This window comes from Ostrinia furnacalis, unplaced genomic scaffold (genome assembly GCF_004193835.3).
Source record: "Ostrinia furnacalis isolate ACB-3 unplaced genomic scaffold, ASM419383v2 OfSCF4158, whole genome shotgun sequence".
NCBI lineage: Eukaryota > Metazoa > Arthropoda > Insecta > Lepidoptera > Crambidae > Ostrinia > Ostrinia furnacalis.
The window spans coordinates 12,972-40,642 of NW_021134397.1; the positions used below are offsets into that span (position 1 = coordinate 12,972).

Below are 27,671 nucleotides of genomic sequence, written 5' to 3' on the forward strand. Positions count from 1 at the left end.
AATATGCAGCTAAAACAGCGTTGTATTTACTAAACAAATGTTAAGTTCTACAATATCATAGGATATAGACAGCTTCATACCTACAAACTTTTTGGTAAAAGTTTGACGTCAAGTCGGCACGGGTTATAGTTACCCGATACTAATAATATTTGATTTTTTAGTTGCTAGGGTCAAATAGAAAAAAACTAAAGGGTATGCGTACCGGAAATCTAAAAAAAATTTTCGCCCTACTAGCCTGGGACACCCTACTGTTGGTCTATGAAATAAATATCTCTATACAAAAATAAAACGTGTTCAAGAGGTATAATAGGAGCTTAGAGAGGCAGATATCATAAGACCGCCACGCCGGCGGTCGGCAGCAGATAATATAATAATTTACTCACCTACCACTATAAAACACCACCAGACATAATAAATAAAATAAAACTATACAATAATGGAAGGTTCAGTACCTTAGGTACAAGAGCAGGTAGAAAATAACATGCTTTTTTTTTCTAGGCAATGTCCTAAAATAGGTGTGGTTTGTTTGATCCTCTTAGCTATTCGCGTCAAAACAGCAAAAAATACTTATGGGGTTTTACAACTCAATTTTAGCCATATAAAAGTCGATTGTCTAGAAAGCGTAGTTAAACTACACCAGCCTGCCATTTTTTTTGTTTGTGTCAGAACTGTCAAACTCTAATGTTTGTTTTACTTTGTGCAATCGATTCAGTGGGATTTTTTTGGTAAATATTTCTAATCAACTACCTATTTAGTGATATTCTTGATGCGCTATTTTAAGCAACAATAATTTGTCATTAAACTTACACGAATAACTTAGTTCAAATGAGAAGTAGTCTAAAGTTTTGGTTTAATTTAACTATTATGGTGTGTTACTTTCTCAGATAATAATTACTCGGTTATACTTCTTCATATCTTCTTGATTCCCGCTGTCGGTCTGCAGGTATTCGTGTTGGTGAGCTGGTTCTACGTCATAAGGATAGCCAGGTATCTGGCGGCTGTACCCAACTAAAATGCCGCTTACAGCTGATGTTGCTGCCCAGCAAGTTCAAGTATATTTATAGTTTTGTATTGAAATAAATTCTTTTACCTTTAGATTCTTTCTAAATCACTTACTACTAAAATATTAGCTACCCATGTAAAAGCTTGTTTTTCCCTGGGAACTTAGATTAATGGTTTTATTAATCTAAGCCTGGGAATTGTATGGAATTTTAGATTTCTATTTTTGCCTAGTAAGATAGCCATAATACTAATTATCTAGCAATGATTCTGGGCAAAACTTTGTATTATATCATGTGATAATGTGAAGCTTATTCTTTAATATTTCTGTAGGAACGTCTTCGGAGCTTGCATAGGCTGGTATACGATATAGAAACAGAGAGGAGCCACAATGAGCAATGTATTGATAATATATTGCGGGCGGAAAAGGCAGCAGAATCACCATCAAATGCAGAGGACTCTTCTGGTTCTTCCCAGCAGGTAATTTTCAAATGGATATGAAGAAACCATAATAACCATTAACTTTGTTTCCAGTAAATACAGGGACTATGTTGTTTTTATTAATAAATCTGATGATTCAAAATGCTTTTAATATAGACTATTCTAAATTTTTCTTTACAGCAACAACAATTAAAGAACTTGTACAAGGCTGGTCTGACGGCAGCAGAACAAGAAGAAAGACTCCTCAGGGCGGCTCTCACACGGATTTATGAGATAAGAGCCATTAAGAATGAAAGAAGAATGCAAGTATGTTATATTCTAAGTCTACCTTATTAATTTGTATTGTTGGTACAGTTTTAAGTTACATAAAACTTATTTTGGAACTGTACAGAATTACCAAGTAGGTGGCCTATTGTTATGAATTATAATATTATAATACTGTTTTTTATAATTTCTTTAAATATCCACCACAATTCTATCTGTGGGGACCTATAAGTGGTTATCAAGTGTTATTAATTGTAAATTAATCAATTATGTAAACCCTGGTCTTCTTAATATAAATAAATAAATAAATAATTAAATGCTAATATTGTAGTCAGTAGAAGTAGAATATACTAAATGCTATGAAGCAGAGCACACATAAATGCTGCACTTACTTTAAGTTTAAGAGATGTGCTATTAAGAGTGTGGTGTGCTTAAAAGTGTTATCCATTTCAAAAATTCTTATTCATGTCATCATCCATAAATAAATAATCATAATCAGGCCGCTACCAACCGGGTAACATGGAAAGCATTGGGGGAGGCCTATGTTCAGCAGTGGACGTCCTATGGCTGAGATGATGATGATGAATCTTTGTTTGCCATTAAACATGGAGTTGTACAAAGATGGAATATTCATAATGTTACAGACATGTTTAGCATTAGTTTTTATTCTTTTCTTTTATTTGTTCATTAGTATTTTTGTGTCAAATAAGGGTATTTCTATTTCTTTCTTTCTCTCTTCCCAGGCGCGTCACGCGGGCAATAAAGAAACCATCGGTTGCGGCGCGCTAATGAAGATGCTTCTAAGCGCCGCACAGACGTTACCTCTCCACGTGGGAAGGGCGGGCGAGCGCGCGCCTGCACTATGCGGCGCGGTGCCGGCCGACCCTGGCCATATTGCTCATCCGGGCGATGCAGTTGCGGCACTCGTGAGAGTGTCTGATAAGGAGGAGAACTGGATCTTGGCTGAGGTTTGGGCTCCTGTTTTATTACTAGTCTGGTCTCGCACGTAATTACACTCGACATCAAATAAATCGCACCTCTCGCGACAAGCATTTTCAAACGTATGCATCCCCACTTCCCATCAATATTGGCACCATTTATAAGCCTAGATCTAACCTTCATTTCATTAAAGAAAAGGTTTTTACCGCAAAAATGTGTCTAGGGAAGGATCCAGAGTCACTTCTTCAAAAAATAGGTAGTTACACTAAAGCCAACTTTTATGGCTATAAAACTGTTAAGTTGGGATTAATCGCTATCCATCTGTTAAAGAGGACACGTGAGATCATTATTTGGTTTTATAACCATAAAAATTGGTCTAATTGATCCCATAGGTGGGCCCAAAGTGAGGTATTTTTTCAAGTCACATTTATGGTACATGTTTATTGAGAAATTAAATGTGTTTTTCTTTAAGGATATTTATTGGGCTTTCAAATAACACCAATATTGTTGGGGCACCATGATTGTGTCAGAAGAAAATCGTTAAAGTTCGCGTCGCGGAAGGTGCGGTTTATTTGATGTTGAGTATATGTTGCTGTCACGCTCGCACAATCACTGCGGGCGCCCGTCCCACAGTCGCGACAGCAATATAATTACGCGCGAGCGATAAGGATGGGTAGCTTGGGGTCATTGGACAAAATTCTAGCGTAAAAATTTTTACAAAAATACTGTCTAAGGTCTGTAGTAAATCAAAAAAAAAATCAAAATCAAAATCAAAAATATTTATTCAGTTTAGACCACAAGTGGCACTTATGAACGTCAATAGAAAATAATAAAAAAGAAAAGGTAGCCCTTATGGGGCACTTTACATGTCTCCTTATCTTTTGGGCCCTACCAGCGCTTCGAGACAAACATATGGCAAGTGCTGAGAAGAAACGCCGGAACAAACTCAGTCACCACTTATTGCCAGGAATTATCTATAAAAGTCTAAGCTGCGAGATAGAAGAATCTTTTAGTCAAAAAGATGGCAGATGCAGCATATATCAACGGATTTAAGACTGGACTGGCACCACCTTGCAATGTCATCCTCTCATTGTTATATGTAATGTTAATTATTTTTAAAATATATTTCAAAAATAAAATGTTCGCTTTATTATTTTAATAATCTGACCTCTCAACTCAACACAACTGAGTATTTCTCAAAAAAAATGTACGTAACGAAACGGTAGTAACGAAATAGTAAGGCCATAAGGCTTGTTATACATTGGCGAAATATTGTGAATGCTCTTTATTTATTCAATTCGAAATATTTGTAAGTATGCACCCAAATACGGGGTAATATTAAGGGGTTAGAAATAAAATAAGGGAGTAATCATTCATACTATTTTAATAAAATTATTTTTGTTCCATCATGTTTATCCATTTTGAGTCGTTCTCTGTAAGCTTTTTGGCGGCATTCCTAAAAAAACAAAAGAAGTAATCACATAAAAACGTAATCTAAATGATTTGATAATTTTTTGCTGGTGGCACTTCTGTAAAGCAGNTTTCCAAACAAATTCAGCCATAATCAGACACAAAATTAAGCAACAACACGGTTTTAAGTGACGAACATTATTCTTTGGCGCAATATTCCTTTAACCTTTAACTACTGACGTGGGGGCCTCTCAGGCCTTGCAAAAATCAAATTGTTGAATTTCTCCTCTCCCACGTGCACGACACACCCGAATCTTTTAGTACCTTCGAGTTTCATTGCGCTGAGGCTGTCAACAACGGTGCACGTGATTGCACGCGCAATTTCAGTAGGTAAATTAATTTTAAAGTTTCTTGTGGGCCTCTCAGGCCCCCACCTCAGTATTGGCGTAACTTTTTTTGTTTATAGTTTTCATTTAGTTGTCGTCTTTTCTTGAAATAATTTGAAAAAATCTATAATACGGAGCCCACAGTATGTCGTCCGAGAGAAAGCGGTATCTCGGAAGTAAAAATAACTAGTATTTAACGAAAAATAGAAGAACAGTAGTTTTTGGCACCTATGCTAGGAAATGATACCTGTCTATCAAGATTTAAACGATGAAACCAAGTGCCATACATGTATTTTGAACATTCAAATGAAATCTACATTTTAAAAACATGTATGGCTTCCTTCACTGAGCAAAGCAAGTTTATCCAGACTGTGTTTAATTCGCACTATTTGATGTGTGTCATTTTTTTCCCCCTATTTCATATTAGGACTACTGATATATCATTAGCTAAAAAGACTATTGAAAATTAAGATTCTAAGTTGATTTGTTGAATTTATGAATATTTTTCATGATAACTTTATGAATCATGATTTCATGAGATTTTTGCCAAAAATGCTACATGTTTTCTAAATATTGAAATAATACGTACTTATTAACAAATAATTTAGATAAAAATCGTTTTGTTGTATTTAAATATAACCACTATTAATAATTATTAAACATAAACCCCTAAAAAGATTATATATTTTTAAATATAAGCACACATATGTACGGGCCTCCCAGGCCCCCACGTCAGTGTTTACGTGAAATTAAATCTACCTCAGTAGCTAAAGGTTAAAAATAATCACTGAATCAAGAAATCAGAAACTGTCAATGTATAGACCTTTGACCCTTTTTTTTATTATTTCATTATATATAAATCCGTCTTCAGGTCGCCACAGAACAAGGCCTCGCGAAATCTGTCTTGCCCACATCAAATTTAGGTCTTGCCCCGCCTCTGCCTTGTTATAAGGGAATTGCGTATTCGGCCACGAAAGTAAGACTGTTAAAATAAATTAAATTTCTTGAAATCTCTCTTTTGCGCAAAGCCACATCATTNAGTTTGGCTTGCTTGCCTTCACAACAAGTAATGCAGTCAGACTTTGCAATCTTTGCATCTTCTGGAAATGAAATTCCATCTACTGCCTGTTTCATCTTGTTAAGGCTGCCACTGTTAAGGTGTCCTAAGCGTCTATGCCATGTTCTGCTAGATATCACTGCTGGCACTGCTACTGCTGTCTCTTCTGTTTCCAAAGTATGTAATCTGTATACACCATCAATCAACTCAGCTTGGCCAACAAGTTCATTCTGCTGATTGTAGATACAGCAAATACCTTCTCCAAAAGTCACTCTGTTGCCATTCTCAATCAACTGACTCACAGAGAGCAAGTTTGTGGTCAAGTTTGGTACACACAATACGTTGGAAACTGTGATGTCATACTCAATATCGTTCACGACAGTCACGATATTCACATCTCCTGAGCACGTTACTGGAACACTTGTTTGGTTTGCGATGATAATTTCCTTCGTGTGTAACTTCTGTGATGCATTCACGATCAATTCTGGTCTCGCAGTCATGTGTCTACTGGCGCCGCTGTCAACGTACCAACTCTTTTGGTTGAACCTTCCAGTCAGAAAAATAGCACTGAAAGGCGTTGGATTGCTTTCTTTTGTTCTTATCCAAGCTCGGACACTGGTTTTTGTAGTGACCGGTTTGTTTACAATTGTAGCATTTTATCACTTTGACAGTTTTCGATTCTGACGTTTGCGCAGTTGACGTTTGTGGTTTCCCGCCATAACTGTATTTGTTGACGTTGTTATTTTTCCCTCGAGAATTATGATTATGAGTTCCTTTAGCTAATAATGCATTCTCGGATACTGGAGACGTACTTGCATCATCACTCATGTCCATCAGCTTCGTTTTGATAATGTCGGCGGTTATTTCGATACCTGAGTGTTCAATGGCCATAAGCATAGGAGCGTACCTTTCTGGTAGTCCCGCCAACATCAATGCACCAATCCACTCATCCGAAATCTTAAAGCCTGTTCCTCTTAGCCGTTGCCCGTTTTCTATTATTTGGGTGACATAATTAGTCATAGATTCGCNAATTCTAGTGCTCCTGGACCGGACTATAGCATCTCCTTCACATTCAAATGCATTTCCTTTTATAATTCATCGTTTCATTCAACCTAATGCCGTCCACTGCTCGATAAAGGCGACGGATTTCCACAACGACTGATCCTGCGCTTATATGATTGCAATTTACTAAGGCCTTTTTCCAAGTCCCTGTTTGGTTCTTCTATACACATTTACATACATTTTTAAAGTTGTCTGGTGACTACTAACTCTAACTTTATAAAGGTCGATGGGGATCGAACTAACGACCCTTGCTTGAATCGGCATTGAGATGCCGATGATGCAATGCAGAAGAGCTCAACTCTTGTCGCCTCGCCTGAATAGAAGGGCTAGAATAAGCTCAATAGTGATTTGTACAGACAGACCACATTAAATCAAGCTATACACTAATCACTGTATTTTTCTAACTAGATGTAGTGAGTGCTATTTTATTAAAAATGTGTACTCTAATGTGCTGATACAATAACAATGTTCATACCAGGTCGTGAGCTGGCTCCCGGCTCAAGGCAAGTACGAGGTTGACGACATCGACGAGGAGCAAAAGAACCGCCACGTGTTAAGCAAGCGCCGCGTTGTGCCGCTGCCGCTGCAGCGAGCCTCGCCGCGTACTGACGAACATGCGTTGTTCCCTAAAGGAGCCGTGGTTATGGCGCTATACCCGCAGACTACGTGCTTCTATAGAGCTGTTGTCAACAGACTGCCTGCTAATGCCGCTGACCCCTATGAAGTGTTGTTTGAGGTAAGTTGTGTGGTCAAACTAGCTTTGTTTTAAAGTGCACCGACGAACATGCGTTGTTCCCTAAAGGAGCCGTGGTTATGGCGCTGTACCCACAGACCACGTGCTTTTATAGAGCTGTTGTTAACAGACTGCCTGCTAATGCCGCTGACCCCTATGAAGTTTTGTTTGAGGTAAGTTGTAGCCCAACTAGCTTCGTTATAAAGCGCTCCAAGAAGCATGCCTTGTTCCCCAAAGGAGCGGTGGTTATGGCGCTGTACCCACAGACTACGTGTTTCTATAGAGCTGTTGTCAATAGACTGCCTGCTAACGCGGCTGACCCCTATGAAGTGTTGTTTGAGGTAAGTTGTAGCCAAACTAGCTTCGTTATAAAGCGCTCCAAGAAGCATGCGCTGTTCCCCAAGGGAACGGTGGTTATGGCGCTGTAGCCACAGACCACGTGCTTCTATAGAGCTGTTGTCAACAGACTGCCTGCTAATGCCGCTGACCCCTATGAAGTGTTGTTTGAGGTAAGTTGTAGCCAAACTAGCTTCGTTATAAAGCGCTCCAAGAAGCATGCGCTGTTCNTTTCCATTCATGTTTCGGCTTCGACCAGACACTAGATTTATTAGTCAACTATGACATATTTCAAAATAAGAACATAAGTAATAAGAAAAGTACGATTAAAACTAATTCTGCGCTTCTTTAAAACGCCCAATATTCGCAAGGCATCACCTTAAAAGTCACGCCTAACTAAAAGTAACATGAACGCCACTTCAATTTTAAATAAACATCACTTGTTGCATCGAATCCGAAGTCCGAATACAAAATTGATGAAAGTTGTGACATTGGCACAACAGGATCAACACTGTGGCATCATCAGTCTTTTGTGTTTGATCAATTTCATCCTTAGACTGTTTGATGCAAAATAGCCCCAATATACAGGGTGAAATTGAAATTGTTGACATCCTTTTAAAAGACTCATGATGATACATGAATTTGTCTCATATTTGGGGAGTGTACTATGTATTATGAGTAGAGCCATTTTGCTACAATTTAATCAAAATTGTTTTTCATGACATTCTTATCGTTTTTGACCTCTTGATTTAAGCAATACTTTTTAATAGCTCAAAGGGACTCACCTCTTTTTGCCTTCCTGCAAATCTAAGAGCGAAGTCTTGCATACATTGCACATAAACTTTATTGTAAAACTTGATTAAATCACTTCTTTCTGCAGGGCCTGAAACAAATTCAATTGGTTACATAATATACTTGTAACTAAACAAACAGACAACATATTAATTTGAAATTATCACACTCACTGTCTTCAGTCGCAGGGGTGATTAACACAGATCTATAAACATGATTATCAGCTAAAGGTCTCTGTCTGTAACATCTCATGATTTCTGCAAATGTTCTTTCCACAGGATTGTTTGCGTTATTTGATACCTGGAAAAAAATAATTTTGATTTAGACAGAGTTCAGTGTATATCGTTTCATCCACGAAGACGCGCCCCACCACTTTTTGGCCGAGGGAAGCGCGGGGTGCGGGGAGTTTGATCCGAGCAATCCGGGCGTCATTATTGTAGTGTGCGTGTGCACTCATGGATGATTTAGCGTGTACCGATAACACTCAAATATTAGCGGAAGAATGGTGGGCGAAAGAAACGATCTATAATTTTGTCTATTACAAACTTTGTTTAGTTCGGGACTAGATGGCGCAGTAGACAGATTATTTATTGTTATTACCTTGCAAACGACGTTTTGCATGATGTCTGCGTGATCGAATCAGAAATGAGGAGATCCACAGGAGAACCAAAGTAACCGATATAGCTCGCAGAATTGCTAAAATCAAGTGGCAGTGGGCGGGGCACATAGCTCGTAGAGACGATGGCCGTTGGGGCAGGAAAGTTCTCGAGTGGCGACCACGGGCTGGAAGACGTAGCGTGGCAGGCCTCCTACTAGGTGGACCGACGATCTGGTAAAGGTCGCGGGATGAGCCTGGATGCGGGCAGCGCAGGACCGTTCATTGTGGAAAACCTTGGGGGAGGCCTTTGTCCAGCAGTGGACGTCATTTGACTGAAAAGAAGATTACCTTGCAAACGACGTAGACGGTGCACATGAGGATCTGGTCAAGATGGCGGTCGCGCATGAGCTGCGACTGCTTCATGAGCGCGTGCTCGAGGCACGTCCAAATTTTGCGCTTGAGCTCGTCGCCGGCCAGCCGTAGCCGCGCGCATAAGTCATTCATACGCACCACTGCCAGGCTGTAGAACTGAAATGGCGGATTAGGTAAGTCTTTTACTTCTATTTATTTATTTTATTTAAACACTTTATCGCACAAATAGCGAACAACAGGCTGTAGAACTGAAAGGGCGGATTAGTTAAGTGTTTTGCTTCTATTTATTTATTTTATTTAAACACTTTATTGCACAGATAGCGAACAAAAGGTGGATTTAATGCTAAAATAATGAATTGATGTTTAAAACCTGTTATTCCCAGTTGCCCCCCGGAGTGCCGCCACTGGGGGCAAATGGGAATTATTTACAAAAATTACCCAGTCTCCACCACTTATGAAAAACGTCATTACAAAACGACTATAAAACACAGCAGCGATACTTGTTGGGGCAACTGGGAATAATCGCTTAGAAATCGATTTAATCTCAAGCTTTATATCAGTTGTATTTCAATATTTAGACCAATCATAGGACATAATCTATGCTCGAGTGCTGTGTATGCTAGAGTTATGAAATTATTCCCAGATTCTTTGACATATATGTTCTACTAGCTTTCCGCCCGCGGCTTCGCCCGCGTGGAATTTTGTCTGTCACAGAAAAACTTTATCGCGCGCGTCCCTGTTTCAAAAACCGGGATAAAAACTATCCTATGTTCTTTCCCGGGACTCAAACTATCTCTATGCCAAATTTCATCAAAATCGGTTGCGAGGTTTAAGCGGGAAAGCGTAACAGACAGACAGACAGACAGACAGACAGTTACTTTCGCATTTATAATATTAGTTGGGATGTTATGGCGCTGTAGCCACAGACCACGTGCTTCTATAGAGCTGTTGTCAACAGACTGCCTGCTAATGCCGCTGACCCTTATGAAGTGTTGTTTGAGGTAAGTTGCAGCCAAACTAGCTTCGTTATAAAGCGCTCCAAGAAGCATGCGCTGTTCACCAAGGGAACGGTGGTTATGGCGCTGTACCCACAGACCACGTGCTTCTATAGAGCTGTTGTCAACAGACTGCCTGCTAATGCGGCTGACCCCTATGAAGTTTTGTTTGAGGTAAGTTGTAGCCAAACTAGCTTCGTTATAAAGCGCTCCAAGAAGCATGCGCTGTTCCCCAAGGGAACGGTGGTTATGGCGCTGTACCCACAGACTACGTTGCTTCTATAGAGCTGTTGTTAACAGACTGCCTGCTAATGCCGCTGACCTGACCCCTATGAAGTGCTGTTTGAGGTAAGTTAGTATCCGTAATCTTATGCCCATACTGTCTTCGTTATAAGATTGCAGCAATGGCCCATTTATTGTCCTGAAGCAGTGCAGTGGTAGGGTTAATACTGGAATGTGTAAAAGTGCTTTTTTAAAGCCTACTTGCTAAATAAATGAGTATGAGGGACCATATGAGTCTTTTATGAGTTTTTATTGCTTCAATTCAGTACAAACACCCCAACCATTTGATTCAAAAACATATTTGAGAGATGGCAATTTACATGCATGATAATGCTTGCTATAAACAATAATAATATTAGGGATTCCTATGTGTATATGATTTTTTACGATTCAAGTGATCATTAGTATAGTATCCTATGAAATTGATGCTGTGACTCGCAACTGTCTCAACTCGCATCAACGTGAACAAATAGCGTGGGCCTCGTAGATATGTGGATATAATTACTCACATGTCGTGGCAGCTTTTAATTAAGGCTACACTATAAGCATGTACTGTTTTCAATGTTTCTTTCCAGTTAATAGACAGTTTGACACCATATAGATGACCCAAGCTGAACTGTCCCATCAAACTCAATGACAGGGGGGCGCTACCATCATTCAACTATATGGTTTATAACATGGCAAAAATCGGAACCAGCGATCCGGTATTGATGGTTGCGCCCCGCTGTCAATGTCATGGATAGGACAGTTCAGTATTTTGGAACTATACCCCAATAATTCGAAACCACAACTGTTTTAAAAAGACTTCATTCTGGTCTTAAAAACCTAATTTATTTTAAATTACCTGTAAATTTCGATTTTTGTTCGAATTGTAATTGAAAGTAGTTTAATTGGGTTGACAAAATAGTGACGTCACTTGCTTGTAGTGCCATACAAAATCTATGGGAGAGTTTCGTTTTGACAGTTTTAAAAAGTACATACGTCAATTGACTGTGGTGTCAACATGTCTAATAAGTCTTGTTAGCTGTCCTTAAATAAATAGCCAACTATCTTTCTTTCGTCGTCAGGACTCGTCGTACGCGGACGGGTACTCGCCGCCGGAGCGCGTGGCGCAGCGCTACGTGATCGCCATCAAGGAGGGCAAGGGCCGCGCCACCTGACCCCGCGCCGCGCCCGCGCCGCCGCCCGGCCCCGCCGCCGACCAACAGATGCTCTAGATTCATTATGTCCTTATACAGGGTGGAAACGATAAGTGATCTCACTCGATTATTTCTAAACTATACAAGATATCAAAAAACTAGTTACTGATCCTGAAAGTGCTTCATGAGCTCTTCAAACGGTATTAATAATATGTTACAGAATAAACTGGATCTATCCGAAAATTCAATGTTTCCAGCTTCCATACATTTGGTAAAGTCACATTATTTTCAAAACTACACATGATATCGTAAAACTGATTACTGATTCTAAAAGTGCTTCACAAGCTCTATCCAATGGTATCAATATTAGGTTACAGAATAAACTAGATCTATCAAAAAAATCAATGTTTCCTTCTTCCATACATTTAGTACTACCACAGTCATGACACTCATCTCTTGACAATATTATAGCAAGTAAAGCCTAAAACCAATGTTTTCCATGAATAATTTTAAATAAGAATACAATTTACGAGTTTATTTTAAGAGTTTATTATTCAATGAAAAAAATACACTTCTAATATTGTGTGTCTGGCATACATTTAGTATGGAAGCTGGAAACATTGAATTTTCAGATAGATCCAGTTTATTCTGTAACCTATTATTGGTACCGTTTGAAAAAGCTCATGAAGCACTTTCAGGATCAGTAACGACTTTTTCAATATCTTGAATAATTTAGAAATAATCGAGTGAGATCACTTAACGTTTCCACCCTGTATAGTATACTATACCTTCAATTTTTTAACGTTCTTTTAAATTAACCGTTTTGAGCATGTCAGTTGTGCGTTTGCAAGACCGCACTAACTGCAAGTAAAAAGTATTTCAATGTGCGATACTGTAAATGAATTATTGACCTCCGACTCAAGACGCCTAACATGAAGGAATCCTAGGGCTTAAAACCGTAGTGATCTAATTGTCATTTTAAAAGTTGATCATCAGCTACCATTTGCATGAAGAAAATCACGTATTTAACATTCTAAAAAACAATGGCACAGGAATTTCTTGCTGTTATTTTTCAACATGCGTTGCTACAATTTGCTCTATCTTTACCTGTGTGTTTATCTGTGCTGTTTATAGTTACATTACTTCCACATATTATTATATTCCTTACAGGTAACATAATAATTCTAATATTCAATTATGTACATTTTTCAAAGCGGGTCTGGTAATTATTAATGTTATACCTACTATCTAATGCATATGTTTCCTAGGTTAGTTAAGTGTAATAAATGTAGTTCCATGTATTCATAAAATTAGTTCTAACTGAAGAGTTAACCATAGTGATCTAACTCTAGTTGGGCATGTTTTGAGCATAATTCATAATCAGTATTCAAAGATGAAAATATGATTTGGATCACTATGGTTCTCGACACCTTTTTAAGAATAAAGAATTGATATTATAATCAAGCATAGTTTTTCATTTTAATGAGATAACCTACATAAATGCATCTTTGCTTCCGTTATCAGTTTCATTATAAAAATTTATAAAGCTAGGCAAGTACCTATGTCAATGTGAGAACGAGGTTTCTGAAGAAGGGGATTTTCTAACAAACATCAGCGAGACGTTAGGTTTGCTTCAGATTAAGTTCTATCACGTCATATTATTATGTCAATGTCACCCCTCTCGTGCCGCTCCCACGCCTCAGCTCTTATGCACTGCTGCGAGTGCTGAGTCCGCAGATTTTCCTTCGCCTTACTGATATGATAATCCTACTAATAACTGCGAAAATTTGGATGTTACTCTTCTTTCACGCAAAAACTACTGAACGGATTTTGATGAAACTTTACAGTATTATTGTTTATAACCCAGAATAAAAATATAGGCTATAATTTATGACGATCTGTGACAAACGTAATTTCACGCGTGTGAAGCCGCGGGCAAAAGCTAGTATCTAATATTGTGAAGGTACTGAGCATTGACTCATGCTTTGTTCCGAGATAGCGTATATGCATCGGACTGTAATATGTTTGTGTCCATGGTATTATTAAATTTAGTATGCATAATGCACCTCCTAATATGAAATTATAGGGCTCCTTTTAACCACAGGGAATGATTCATCTAATCTAATATTGAAATAAAAACAAGAAAATTGGAATTTTTGTTTATTCTAAGATTAAAATACATGATACATTAGTTATGTACGAAATATACAGTCATATAATTTTGATTGGAAGTTAAAACAAATTGATTTTATCCTTTTCTCCGATTACTTACAAACTAATAGTAAATAAAATAATAAGATAACACAAACGAAGGAGGATAAAGATAAAGAGTCATATACACTGTAAGGAACTTAAATATGGTCAAACATGCAATATTGTGTTTTATTTGAGTTAAAAAATATTTTATGGCAAATCTCAGTCAAGTCTGTCTTATACTGTAAGTATTGGTACTCAATAATGTACATACAATAATAAATTTGGAATATAATATTTTTATCTTAGTCAGTTATACAGCTAATTGATAACATAACTATGGCTTCAATATAAAATCATGAAACTAAAGTATTTAATAAATTTAAATCTTAATTATAAAACCAATGAGCAACTTAGTACATACAGGGGCTTACTAATATTTAACATTGCATCACCTCTCGTCTCCAAACTACAAGAAGGCTTTCAAAGTTCGTAAGGCAGATATTTCACGCAAATATCAAATATCAGTATCCACCGAATTATGCATTATCAATACTATTCACACTCAACAAATAAATGAGATCAAAATGGATGTGCTCTATGAATGCAGTGACATCAGCGTGGATATTGTCTACTGATAAAATTATTCATGTTAAATGTAGCACCAATTCATGATTTACTTGGAACCAGTCCAAGGAGTTTCTCCCATTGTGACAAGTTTTAATAGTTCTATTACTTTTTCTTTGTCGGTTTAGATAAAATTGATTTTTTTATAATTCGTCAACGTTATTGAACAATAAAACGATATGGCTAGAGAGCGGAGAACGATTTTTTTTGGTAAAAACTAAAAAGACTTCTGTAAAACTTCATTGAACTTCTTCGCTTCTCGCATGTGGTAAATGATTTGATGTGCCTAAAACAAAAATTAACCAATATCAGTATTGAGTTGCAACTCATTTCTTCCCAATGTCCACCAGTGGTGGCCAATGGGAAGTTTTAATAAAAAAAAAATCTCTAATGTCTGTATGCAAAACTTTTATAAAGTTGAAAATATTGTGGGAAGTTTATTCCGGATGTTTTATTGACATACAAATACAACCCGATCGTGCTAAGTGCTAACTGCGCACCTCCCCGCGTTCACCTTTTCTGTGCCAGAGCGTCGATGTGACGTCACGGCTGCCAGATGTGTAGTTAACTCGATCAGTGTGCTTACCATGAGTTTACGTTAGGCTTGATTTCCTCCTACGCTGACGTCGGTCGCGTACATCGGTCGAGCGCACGAATAAACACAATGTTCTATGAAGCACCGCACTGCAACGCTGTCGTCAGTATTAAATTATTTGCCGCTGACGACAGCGTTGCAGTGCGGTGCTTCATAGAACATTGTGTTTATTCGTACGCTCGACCGATGTACGCGATCGACGTCAGCGTAGGAGGAAATCAAGCCTGAATCATAAGGTGGTGCGTACCGCTAGACAGCCTGGCGGTCGGTCATCAGTCCGTGTAGCTTGCGCGCGACGCCGGCGGCGCCGAGGCGAGGCCGCTTGAGCGCCGCGCCGCCCGCCCCCCGCAAACGTATCGTCACAGAATAATAATAAGTACTACGTACAGAAGTTTTACTTCGCGAAGGTATTTAAAAAAATGTATGCTCAATGTCATTAATAATATGGAGTAATTTAGCCTGAATCAAGAGTCAAGCACCATTTTGTTGACAAACGTCAGTGATCGGCACAGCGCCGAAGCTATAGGGCTGACTTCGGTAAAATGATGTGACGTGAGGTGTCAAACTGCGGAAAAGGAGGAAATACATGATTTATCATGAATAATATTAACTACTTATTTACCTCTCAGAGTCTTGAGGCAACTTAAAAAAAAGTACATTCTGTGCTTCTATTATTATTTAGGCAGTTAAATACTGCACAGTATTTATTAGTACACCATTTTCTTTATTTTCTTCTATCATACACAAGAATACGCGTGCGTGAGTCAATGTTCGCTCGTATGTGAGGCCTTGTCGCATAGTATCCTGTAGGTGGGCCATCGTGCGTGTTATGTTTTCGATGTAAACTCGCGGAGATGAACAGGCCTGGTATCGTGAGGCTTACCGCTAGACAGCCTGGCGGTCGGTCATGAGTCCGTGTAGCTTGCGCGCGACGCCGGCGGCGCCGAGGCGGGGCCGCTTGAGCGCCGCGCCGCCCGCGCCGCCGCCGCGCTTCAGCCCGCCCACCTCGCAAGATACCATCGTGTTGATGGCGTGCAGGTCCTGTGAGTAAAATAATTTGATTTCAAAAAAAATTTATAAAAACTTCGCAAAAACATTAGCAACTATAGTCTAGTCGCTGAGCACGTAGAATCTTGTCCAATGACCCCAAGCTACCCATCCTTATCGCTCGCGCGTTATTTAGATAAGATTAGCACGATAGGAATCGCACCCTTTCAATTTCCCCTCATCTTTTATGATATTAAAATTTATATTTGGTTTACAATACCTATCGTACAAACGAGAGAGTCAGAGACATTTTTGAAAATACATTCCCAGGAGCCCCCAGGTGGGGACAAATGGGAACAACCGGTATTATTTTAAGAATATTAAGCCCGTTAATACCTCGTGGTAAGCTATTGTGTTACGAGTGGGATCACCACAATAGTCCAGCGACGCCAAGGGGGCTAATGGGAACAACCGGTAATCAATGCCGTACCTTGGCCGGGCTGCGGTTGAAGCGATCGGTAGTCGGTACGGTCAGTTACTTTTAAGTGACTTATCCCACTACACTTTCCACTGCAACTCCTATGTAGCCAGGATCTTGTTTTATGCATAAAAAGTAGGCCAGTAAAATTAGATTTTAAATCGGAAATTTATTTATTTATTTATTTATTAATGCAAAACACTTGTAAGCTTACAGAGCAGGTCCAAAGCGCTTACAAGCTTAAAAATAGAATAAACATTCATAGGTACACTTAGGTCACATATAAAATAGGTACATGCAGTTTATAAATTAAATGGTCCATAATGTTCTAATTTTAAGAACATAATGGATGCAATAAAATATTGAGTATTGAACATTAAATAATTTAAAGAAACACTGAACAAGAGAAAAAAAATGTCAGTGGTCAAATAAATAATTCCTACAAAAGATTTTATTGCTTTAATGGCTTCATTAGTTGCCCATTAAGACTCTCCTAGGTTTTCGACTTCGACGGAGTTGTACTTAAGTGGTGGGGGCCCCCGAAAGGGGCGCTTTTTGGTTTTCCGGTTATACCGCGTAAAGGACTTACCCTAGACTTACGCGCGAGCGATAAGGATGGGTAGCTTGGGGTCATTGGACAAAATTCTACGTGCTCACGGACCAGACTATAGATCGCTATGATCTCGGCCTTACCTTGGCGGGGCTGCGGCTGAAGCGGTAGGTGAGGTGGTGGTGGGCGGGCAGCGGCGACGTGAGCGGCTTGACGTACACCTGGTGCCGCTCGGACACGCGCTGGCCGGCCGGCGAGTACGCCGCGTCGCCGCGCCCGGCCGGCAGCGGGGAAAGGCAGCACTCCTGGTACCAAAATTTAGTTGGTTAAGGCGCTACCTCGTAAAAGTTTTCGGCCGACTGAATGCCTCGCACACAGAGGGATAGAAATATGATTTCTCAGTGCGAGGAAAGGGACAGCAATAGCGCGCGCGGCGCGGAATAAAATAACGTAAGCTACAAAAATCGGAAATCATGTATTTATTGAAAAACCAAACACTATATAAAGAAAATAACTCGACCAGTACTTAGAATATGTTATTACCTTACCAATATACAAAATTTGGTATTGAAATATTAACCTATCTGCTTATAAAACGAAAAACCGAGTAATAGAAGGGTCATCTTTGGATTTTTTTTCTATCTAGAAAATTGTTTCCATTCATGTTTCGGCTTCGACCAGACACTAGATTTATTAGTCAACTATGACATATTTCAAAATAAGAACATAAGTAATAAGAAAAGTACGATTAAAACTAATTCTGCGCTTCTTTAAAACGTCCAATATTCGCAAGGCATCACCTTAAAAGTCACGCCTAACTAAAAGTAACACGAACGCCACTTCAATTTTAAATAAACTTCTCTTGTTGCCTCGAATCCGAAGTCCGAATGCAAAATTGATGAAAGTTGTAAGTTGTGACATTGGCACATCAGGTTCAATACTGTGGCATCATCAAACAGTCTTTTGTGTTGGATCAATTTCACCCTGTATAGACTGTTTGATGCAATATAGCCCCAATATACAGGGTGAAATTGAAATTGTTGGCATTCTTTTAAAATAAGAAGATGATGATACATGGATTTGTCTCATATTTGGGGATTGTACTATGCTTCATGAGTAGACCTAGTTTGCTACAATTTAACCAAAATTGCTTTTCATGACATTCTTATCCCATTTGGCTTCCTAATTGAAGCAATAAGAGACTTACCTCTTTTTGTCTTCCAGCAAATCGAAGAGCGAAGTCTTGCATACATTGCACATAAACTTTATTGTAAAACTTGATTAAATCACTTCTTTCTGCAGGGCCTGAAATAAATATTATTGGATACAATATGTAGTTGTAACTAAACAAACATAATTAACAACATATTGATTTGAAATTATCACACTTACTGTCTTCAGTCGCAGGGGTGATTAACACAGATCTATAAACATGATTATCAGCTAAAGGTCTCTGTCTGTAACATCTCATGATTTCTGCAAATGTTCTTTCCACAGGATTGTTTGCGTTATTTGATACCTGGAAAGAATAACATTTTGATTTAGACAGAGCTCAAAATTTTAAGTTTGTCGAGTACACACAGTGGCAAATAGTTCATGACACCCAAAGTGGCCAAAAACTTGATAAACAACCTTAATCCAATTGTAACAAAGACGTGTTGCGAACTTATTGGCTACTTTTGGGTGTCACAAACTATTTGACGCTGACTGTAGAAGCTTTGTTTAGTTCGGGACTAAAGCCCGGTCCGTGAGCATGTAGAATTTTGTCCAATGACCCCTAGCTACCCATCCTTATCGCTCGCGCGTAATTATATTGCTGTCGCGACTGTGCGACTGGCACCCGCAGTGCAACATAATTACGAGCGATAAGCTAGGGGTCATTGGACAAAATTCTACGTGCTCCCGGACCAGACTATAGATGGCGCAGTAGACCGGTTATTTATTGTTATTACCTTGCAAACGACGTAGACGGTGCACATGAGGATCTGGTCAAGATGGCGGTCGCGCATGAGTTGCGACTGCTTCATGAGCGCGTGCTCGAGGCACGTCCAGATTTTTCGCTTGAGCTCGTCGCCGGCCAGCCGTAGTCTCGCGCACAAATCATTCATACGCACCACTGCCAGGCTGTAGAACTGAAATGGCGGATTTAGGTAAGTCTTTTACTTCTATTTATTTATTTTATTTAAACACTTTATCGCACAAATAGCGAACAAAAGGTGGATTTAATGCTAAAAGAATTAATTGATGTTTAAAACCTGTTATTCCCAGTTGCCCCCCGGAGTGCCGCCACTGGGGGCAAATGGGAATTATTTACAAAAATTACCCAGTCTCCACCACTTATGAAAAACGTCATTACAAAACGACTATAAAACACAGCAGCGACACTTGTTGGGGCAACTGGGAATAATCGCTTAGAACTCGATTTAATCTCAGGCTTTATATCAGTTGTATTTCAATATTTAGACCAATCATAGGACATAATCTATGCTCGAGTGCTGTGTATGCTAGAGTTATGAAATTATTCCCAGATTCTTTGACATAGATGTTCTATTAGTTATTTANTTTTTTTTTGGTAAAAACTAAAAAGACTTCTGTAAAACTTCATTGAACTTCTTCGCTTCTCGCATGTGGTAAATGATTTGATGTGCCTAAAACAAAAATTAACCAATATCAGTATTGAGTTGCAACTAATTTCTTCTCAATGTCCACCAGTGGTGGCCAATAGGAAGATTTAATAACAATTTTCCTTAAATTACCGTTTCCCCGTTTTTAACTTGATATTGCCAAAGGCATAGCATAGCCATAAAAAAATCCTTTTCTCGTAATGCATGTATGTAGATGTGTCGTAGACATAAAGTTAGGGTTTAACCTTTTCAACGCCAATGACGGATACATCCGTACATCAGGTTGTCCGCCAACGACGGATTAATCCGCCTTAAAAATGATGTCAGTAACAGGCTAATTGAGTATTAAAACTGAATAATAATGAATACAATGATTATATTGATATCATAATTTATCAAGCATGGCGTCAGAGTGATGGCTTTTGTATTTGACGTGGCGCTGAAGAGGTTAAAAGTTAAGCCATAAAGTTAAAAAAAACTGTGTGTTCTATTGTACAAGCAAGCGTGAGGTGTGAAATCATAAGGTGGTGCGTACCGCTAGACAGCCTGGCGGTCGGTCATCAGTCCGTGCAGCTTGCGCGCGACGCCGGCGGCGCCGAGGCGAGGCCGCTTGAGCGCCGCGCCGCCCGCGCCCCGCAAGCGTATCGTCACAGAATAATAATAAGTACTACGCACAGAAGTTTTACTTCGCGAAGGTATTTAAAAAAATGTATGCTCAATGTCATTAATAATATGGTTTAGCCTGTATCAAGAGTCAAGCACCATTTTGTTGACAAACGTCAGTGATCGGCACAGCGCCGAAGCTATAGGGCTGACTTCGGTAAAATGATGTGACGTGAGGTGCCAAACTGCGGAAAAGGGCGGAGGAAATACATGATTTATCATGAATAATATTAACTACTTATTTACCTCTCAGTCTTGAGGCAACTTAAAAAAAAGTACATTCTGTGTTTCTATTATTATTTAGGCNATTAGTTATTTAAAATTACTACAGCAACTGGAAAAAATAAAAAGGGTTTATCTTTTTAAATTATATCACAATTCTTACCTTTCTGAAGAACAGATTTAGTGAATTGTTCGATTTCTTAGGAGTAAGCGAAGGATCGCCATTGGAAGCACTTGTGGACGGTTCTGATGAATTTGGTTCTGATTTTACAGCTGAAAACATGTAACTTCATTTTAGTATGTTATTTTTATCAATTAACTAAAAATACAAATATTGGTGGAACATAATGATGAAAAATGAAATGATGTATTGTGAAAAATTACCTAAAAGTGATTGCCCAGGTTTGATATTGTCTTTGAACAGCTGTCTCTTCGTCTGATCAGCCATCGGAGACAAAAACCTATCTATAGCTGCAGATTCGAGTGACAGGATAGAATCTGTAAACGTGAGGAACGATCAATCTGTGGAATATATTTTTTTAAATACAAATTGGTTATAATGTCACTGAATACTGACTATTATTCCGGCGACTTAAGGGCGATTCTTGAACGTAGACGTCTGTCGATGCAGGCACAGGGTATTTAGCCAGTTGGTCCCACAGGGGGCTGTCTGAGGTCCAGACCAGTGACTCTAGAACTTCCTCTTCCACTGTGTTCAGATGCTTGATGACGTCTCTGCTGAGTTTTTCTACGACGGCTTGGACTACGAGCTCAATGATCTTATAGAAGTGGAAGGCGCTAAGGCCGTATATTTGGAGCACGCGAGGAAAGCGAAGCGAGTGCACGCCGTACGCGTGTAAAACCACTTCTGTACAACACGCGTACACTGTGAGTTGGTACGTCTCTTGCGTTAGTAGCATCTGGAAGAGAAAAAAGTATTTTGTAAACATACATAGCCATCTATGGGTAGGGTTGCCAACTTTTCTTTTAAAATATAAAGTATATCAGAGGTCGGAGAAGGAAAACAGACAGTATTAAAAAAAACAAACAGTATAGCTCTACATCGCGTACTTAAATGTGGTGTTGGGCATTTACTTTTAAAAATATCTATGGATACTAGTGATGCTAGCTGAAAACAGTATTTTGTATACTTTATTTTTGTTCAACAGTAAAAAGTATAATTTAGTGAAAAACAGTATAGTTGGCAACCCTATCTATGGGTGAGAAAATCTTCAATTTCAATTTTGTGCAGAAAAGTACAACAAAGAAAAATTATGACAAGAAATAGTGGCTATCAAAATGGTAGTCAAAAAATTCAATTTCTGAATTATAGCATGCTTTAAATTTTGTTGTGTAATATTTAGTTAAAAATTTTGAAAATAACACTTACTTGTAATGACACTTGTGGCTTTTTCCTGTGTTCCTCCCTAATGATATGTTCGAAAACTTTGTAGTACAAGCACGTGACCATGTTACAGCGGAACTGAATGGTCTGCTCACTGCAGTTGGACTCCCTCAGGCTATTCGCGAACTGTTCCATCCAACCATTGCATGGCTGAATTATATTGTTGTTGATGGTTTCTTCGTTGACTCCACATTCACTGGAATATAAACATAAATGCAATTAACACAAAAACACTAAGTGCCTCTTCCACAATCTCTGAGTGTTCTAAGTAGTGACGTCTTAAGTGCCTAGTGCGTCAGTCTCATCAGTGTTAAGCCTCCAGTTCAAATCAAAGCTGCCACAGACAGTTATTGGCGGTCAATGAACGCTCGTGGTGGACACTAAACGCTAGTGGCGGCCACCGAACGCTAGTGGCGGCCACCGAACGCTAGTGGCGGCCACCGTACGCTAGTCGCGGCCATCGAACGCTAGTGGCGGCCATTGAACACAAGTGGCAGCCACCATATTTTAGTGCTGGCTACCGAACGCTGGTTGTGGCCCCTTTCCTCAGAAGCGAAGCTTATGCCCGTTTTCACCATCAATCCCTAATTTTTAAGTGACCCCTATGGTAACACATAACAAGAATTTTGTTTTACATTATAGTACTCACGCGAACAGTCGCAGCAGGTGCGCCGAGGGCTGGGGCCTGGCGTGTCGCGTGTAGGCGGCCAGGCGCGCCAGGCTGTTGTGCGCCTCCGACACCGGCGTCTGATCAGGTCCTGCACCAGCTGTACTCACGCGAACAGTCGCAGCAGGTGCGCCGAGGGCTGGGGCCTGGCGTGTCGCGTGTAGGCGGCCAGGCGCGCCAGGCTGTTGTGCGCCTCCGACACCGGCGTCTGATCAGGTCCTGCACCAGCTGTACTCACGCGAACAGTCGCAGCAGGTGCGCCGAGGGCTGGGGCCTGGCGTGTCGCGTGTAGGCGGCCAGGCGCGCCAGGCTGTTGTGCGCCTCCGACACCGGCGTCTGATCAGGTCCTGCACCAGCTGTACTCACGCGAACAGTCGCAGCAGGTGCGCCGAGGGCTGGGGCCTGGCGTGTCGCGTGTAGGCGGCCAGGCGCGCCAGGCTGTTGTGCGCCTCCGACACCGGCGTCTGATCAGGTCCTGCACCAGCTGTACTCACGCGAACAGTCGCAGCAGGTGCGCCGAGGGCTGGGGCCTGGCGTGTCGCGTGTAGGCGGCCAGGCGCGCCAGGCTGTTGTGCGCCTCCGACACCGGCGTCTGATCAGGTCCTGCACCAGCTGTACTCACGCGAACAGTCGCAGCAGGTGCGCCGAGGGCTGGGGCCTGGCGTGTCGCGTGTAGGCGGCCAGGCGCGCCAGGCTGTTGTGCGCCTCCGACACCGGCGTCTGATCAGGTCCTGCACCAGCTGTACTCACGCGAACAGTCGCAGCAGGTGCGCCGAGGGCTGGGGCCTGGCGTGTCGCGTGTAGGCGGCCAGGCGCGCCAGGCTGTTGTGCGCCTCCGACACCGGCGTCAGCGCCTCACGCGCCGCGCCCAGGTACCCCCGGCCCGTCAGCGGCGTGTCGGGGCACGCGCGCCCGCTCTGAGGGAATACAAGATACATTACACTCAATCACATGGAAAAATAGGCCTTATACGGAATAGAGATGAGTCGTATTTACTAGAACAGATCCACACACTAGGTATTTTACAGTACTAGGCGGCACCTATTCCAATTTTTAAAATACTTGATCCACCTAGTATTTTATAAATTACACGATTTCCGACCCTACCATCAAAGTAATAGAGGTTATTATTGCGTAATGCGTAGTCGTGTATTAAGCGCACCTAGTTACCTACCTACTACCCTACCCTACCTATTCACTCCGTCTCTGTCTGACCAAACAAATTTGAGCGCGACGAAGCAAACGCACACAAACGTAGTCAAACCATATTCATGTAAATAAGAAAAAATATGTAAATATTTTTATGAAATTGATATCTTTTAAATACGCCAACTTTTAAGTTGACAGTCCTATGCTTGTTCAAGTATGAAGGGAGGAATTATTATTCAATTTCAAATTGCATTATTAATACTATGGTTGTATCTTTAAAAAAAATGTATTTTAAAGTCTTATTACGTGGATTAGTCCGCACTAGTCGCGTCAAGTATGCTAAATTACTACGTACTAGGTGGAATAGGTATTTGGATCGAGTATTAATAAATACTAGGAATAGGTGCACCTAGTATCAAATTTACCTAGTATAACCCATCTCTAATACAGAAGCCCTAAGTTGCACACTAAGACCGCTTTCACATTTACGCGATTTAGCAGCGCGACAAACGCGCGACAGAAGCGCTGCCGAAAATTTCATAGTATATGACAGCGGATGCATGCCTTCACATTATAAAAACGCCGTTGCCGCGCTGCAGTCGCGCTACTAACGCCCTAATGTGAAAGTGATGTTCATAGTAATAAATGTTTCTTTCTTTCACAACGTGTGTTACTTTACGAGATCGAATCAGAAATGAGGAAATCCGTAAACGAACTAAAGTCGCTGACATAGCCCGACGGATTAGCAAGCTGAAGTGGCAATGGGCCGATAGAGCAGCAGGTTCTGGAATGGAGGCCGCGTACCGGAAAACGCAGCGTGTGACGTCCACCCATAACTCATAAAGTGGACCGGCGACATCATAAACGTAGCAAGCAGGGAAGCGCTGGACGCAGGCCGCTACCAATCGATCCACATGGAAAACATTGGGGGAGGCTTATGTTCAGCAGTGGATGTCCTATGGCTTAAATGATGAATGATAATGATGACAAGGAAAAATAACCGTAAAGATGTAGTAAGATTGGTTTTTCTGGACTAATAAAGTGAGATATACTGAGTCGAAAGAGCACTGCAACATCAAATAATTTTAGTACTTACAGGTCCAAATGTAGAAATAACTTGCGATATCTCATCACCGGATACTGCAGGATTGCTCTTGGTACCAATCTGCTCATTTGCATGTTCACCTGGAAGATAAGAATTAATTTCTATATGTATCCAAAAGAATTTACAGACATAAGGACAATCTCATTAATAACCAACCTTCATAATCAACTAAACATGTTAGAATAGGATTCAAACAGAAGAGAGACATTTTTTTCTACTCAAAAAATGAAAATAAATAATTTCAAGTGTTTCAATAATATTTAGTTGTCAAACCACCACTTGTCAAACAAACAACAAAATTTATTTTTTATTTTTCCATATTTGTCACAAAAAGGTTTCATCGCTTACCCAAAAATATTCTCTCATCGAATTCACCAACACTCAGAACATAAGTTTCATACAGATTGTTCAAAGATTTCAGATTGGTATCAAAGTATGCTACATCTAAGAGTCCAAGGAGCTGGTCACTATTACCCTTGAGGATCTGTAAAAAACAGAAGTTAGTAAAAAAGTAGTCATATAAGATCGTTTCATCCACCAATACGCGCCCCACCATTCTTCCGCAACGTTTGAATGTTATCGGTTCCCTCTACCAAAAATTGGTGGGGCCTGTCATCGTGGATGAAACTATCTATACTTGAATCTAAAAATATATCTCCAAGTTTCTAATTTACTTTGTTACATACCCCTTTTTTAAAAAAAGCTTTGATGACCGGTTTCCATTTATATTCCTTCATTGCGGCCGCTTCAACTGGTAACGCAGACTTGATTTCAGTCAGCGTTGACATGATGCAAGGGGGCTTCTTAGGCACTTCAAACTCGTCTTGAAGCCAGTCACTTGGTAATCCTAACAAAATAATATTAACAATTTTATTTAAATTTAAAATTTATTCAAGATAGGTGTTACAGTTGAAACTGATAGGTGCCTGTAGCATTTACCAACATGGAAAAGTCTCTATTGGGGCTCAGCCTTAGTTTTTATAAAAATTACCTTTAAAACTTGGGTTGATCAAGTCAATCCGCCTGGCCATGAATGCATTGGAGAACACAAAGTCCAGGCATGAAAGCAGCATGTGATACATATCCACGAGGTCTGTGGAGTTCTGGAACTCTCCCTTCACACATATGTACAGGCACCATGTGAACTCAAACAGTGCGTTTGCTGAACATGGTTGCCATCTAAAACAATAACAATGTTATAAATTCCAGATTTTAGAAAACCCAAGGCCCTGTTTCCACTCATTCTCAATAATGAATGAAATCTGATTGGTTATTCAAAACATTTCTCTGCTCTGCCTTGGTGGAAACCGGGCCAGTCTTAGTTGCTTTTTTAATATTATTTTTTTTTTAGTCACACAAGGGTTACAAAATATACTTACTTGTGTTTTTTACTTTTGATATTCATTGATTTGATTGTCTCATTGGTCAAACCAGAGAATATTTCTTGAAACATAGGTTGGAAGTTCCTAAACAAGACAGTTGAAACTGCAAATTTGTGTTCCAACCGTGAAATCCTTTCTTTGAAATCATTTGGCATTGATGCCATTTCCATCCAATTCTTGATTTTTGTGAAAAACTGGATCAAACTGTAAAAAAAAACAAGCCCATATTGTTGTTATTCCTAGTGCAGGATAAAAAATACATGTCTTAAGAGTTTAATATTAGAAACCAACGCCACATCTCAAATATATGGTATCTGGCAAAACTAGAGATAAGAATTAGGCTTATCAAAATATCATCATCAATCATAATCATATTTAATTTGAAGAGTAATGAATAAATTAAACAGACAAACTATTGTTATTAAATATCTGAGCTAAAAGCAGCCTATTAGGTAATCAGTAATATGTTTTCTATGACTCATCTGCCTTTAAAACACACATAACAGCTAGAAATGATACACACCTTATGTTGCATAGTCTTAGTAGCCTTGTGAGGCTCACACAATTGCTCTCTACAGCTGATCCCGACTGGACTGTTGGAGTCATCGATGTTCGACACGCTACGTACATAGCACAAGCCATCCAATGTAAAGAATCACCCTGAAATCATGTTCATCTTAAGACATTGCAGACACTGTGGTACAAAAAAGAATAAATATTTAGTTAAATATTAACTTTTTGAGTGTTTTTACGTTCTGGGTGTCAAATGTAATCATTTCAGTTGCTCTAAATACAAAGCAATAGGACTAAAATACCATTACAACTGGTTGTTTACAATAACCCTAAACATTCAAATAAATACCACGATTGATCTTAGAACTCGGGTAGAGATTTAAGCTTGGCAAGTACGGTTTGAAAGACCATTTAAGAACTCAATTAATTTATAATACTTACATCCAAAGTATAATTTCGTTTAATTTCTAAAAATGATTCCTTAGACTTTTTCGCAGCAGCAGGGTCTACATTCAAATCTGAGCACAACACATTCATCTTTTCAATCCAATATTCTTCATTCTCTTCAGGTTTCGCCATCGTCAAAATTTTTATCACTGATTTTTACTAATACAATAAAATAAAGAAAATAAATAACCCCTACTTCCAAGCAACTTGCCTCGATTTTTTGACAATTGACAGCTTCTTGGCGGGAAGCGGGAATCCA

General features: G+C 39.8%; 2 protein-coding genes and 1 long non-coding RNA gene across 10 annotated transcripts; 1 reads left to right on the forward strand and 2 right to left on the reverse strand.

The window, feature by feature from the left end:
* Positions 1-612: 612 nt before the first annotated feature.
* On the forward strand, positions 613-11,960 carry Sgf29 (SAGA-associated factor 29). 5 transcript variants are annotated; one of them, XM_028313171.1, is made up of 8 exons: positions 613-725; positions 944-1,052; positions 1,333-1,479; positions 1,621-1,746; positions 2,448-2,672; positions 7,037-7,172; positions 7,343-7,464; positions 11,734-11,955. In XM_028313171.1, exons 2-8 carry the CDS (start codon positions 1,014-1,016, stop codon positions 11,824-11,826), a joined length of 888 nt encoding a protein of 295 aa, XP_028168972.1. In that variant the 5' UTR covers positions 613-725; positions 944-1,013; the 3' UTR covers positions 11,827-11,955. The 5 variants fall into 5 exon arrangements, with proteins under 5 accessions (XP_028168972.1, XP_028168973.1, XP_028168975.1 ...); XM_028313174.1 differs by having other exon boundaries at positions 639-725; positions 885-1,052; positions 11,734-11,956; XM_028313173.1 differs by lacking the exon at positions 613-725 and adding an exon at positions 751-867 and having other exon boundaries at positions 11,734-11,956.
* LOC114358967 (retinoblastoma-like protein 1) lies at positions 8,362-27,660 on the reverse strand. Of its 4 annotated transcripts, none has more exons than XM_028313166.1 (18): positions 27,407-27,660; positions 26,976-27,112; positions 26,450-26,656; positions 26,062-26,249; positions 25,757-25,917; positions 25,419-25,554; positions 25,062-25,150; positions 23,567-23,733; positions 22,135-22,345; positions 21,322-21,664; positions 21,129-21,242; positions 20,908-21,017; positions 19,188-19,367; positions 18,628-18,754; positions 18,443-18,540; positions 17,379-17,540; positions 16,104-16,261; positions 13,953-14,911 (listed from the first exon to the last, which is right to left on the reverse strand). In XM_028313166.1, the coding sequence occupies exons 1-17, from the start codon at positions 27,542-27,544 to the stop codon at positions 16,106-16,108; spliced, it is 2,724 nt and encodes a 907-aa protein (XP_028168967.1). In that variant the 5' UTR covers positions 27,545-27,660; the 3' UTR covers positions 13,953-14,911; positions 16,104-16,105. The 4 variants fall into 4 exon arrangements, with proteins under 4 accessions (XP_028168969.1, XP_028168971.1, XP_028168967.1 ...); XM_028313167.1 differs by having other exon boundaries at positions 21,129-21,215; positions 27,407-27,659; XM_028313168.1 differs by lacking the exons at positions 13,953-14,911; positions 16,104-16,261; positions 17,379-17,540; ... (1 more) ...; positions 18,628-18,754; positions 19,188-19,367 and adding exons at positions 8,362-8,510; positions 8,593-8,719; positions 9,366-9,545 and having other exon boundaries at positions 27,407-27,659.
* On the reverse strand, positions 19,814-20,524 carry LOC114358969 (uncharacterized). Its single transcript, XR_003656404.1, has 2 exons — positions 20,395-20,524; positions 19,814-19,883 (listed from the first exon to the last, which is right to left on the reverse strand). It is a non-coding gene; the product is annotated as an uncharacterized LOC114358969 (long non-coding RNA).
* Positions 27,661-27,671: the final 11 nt, after the last annotated feature.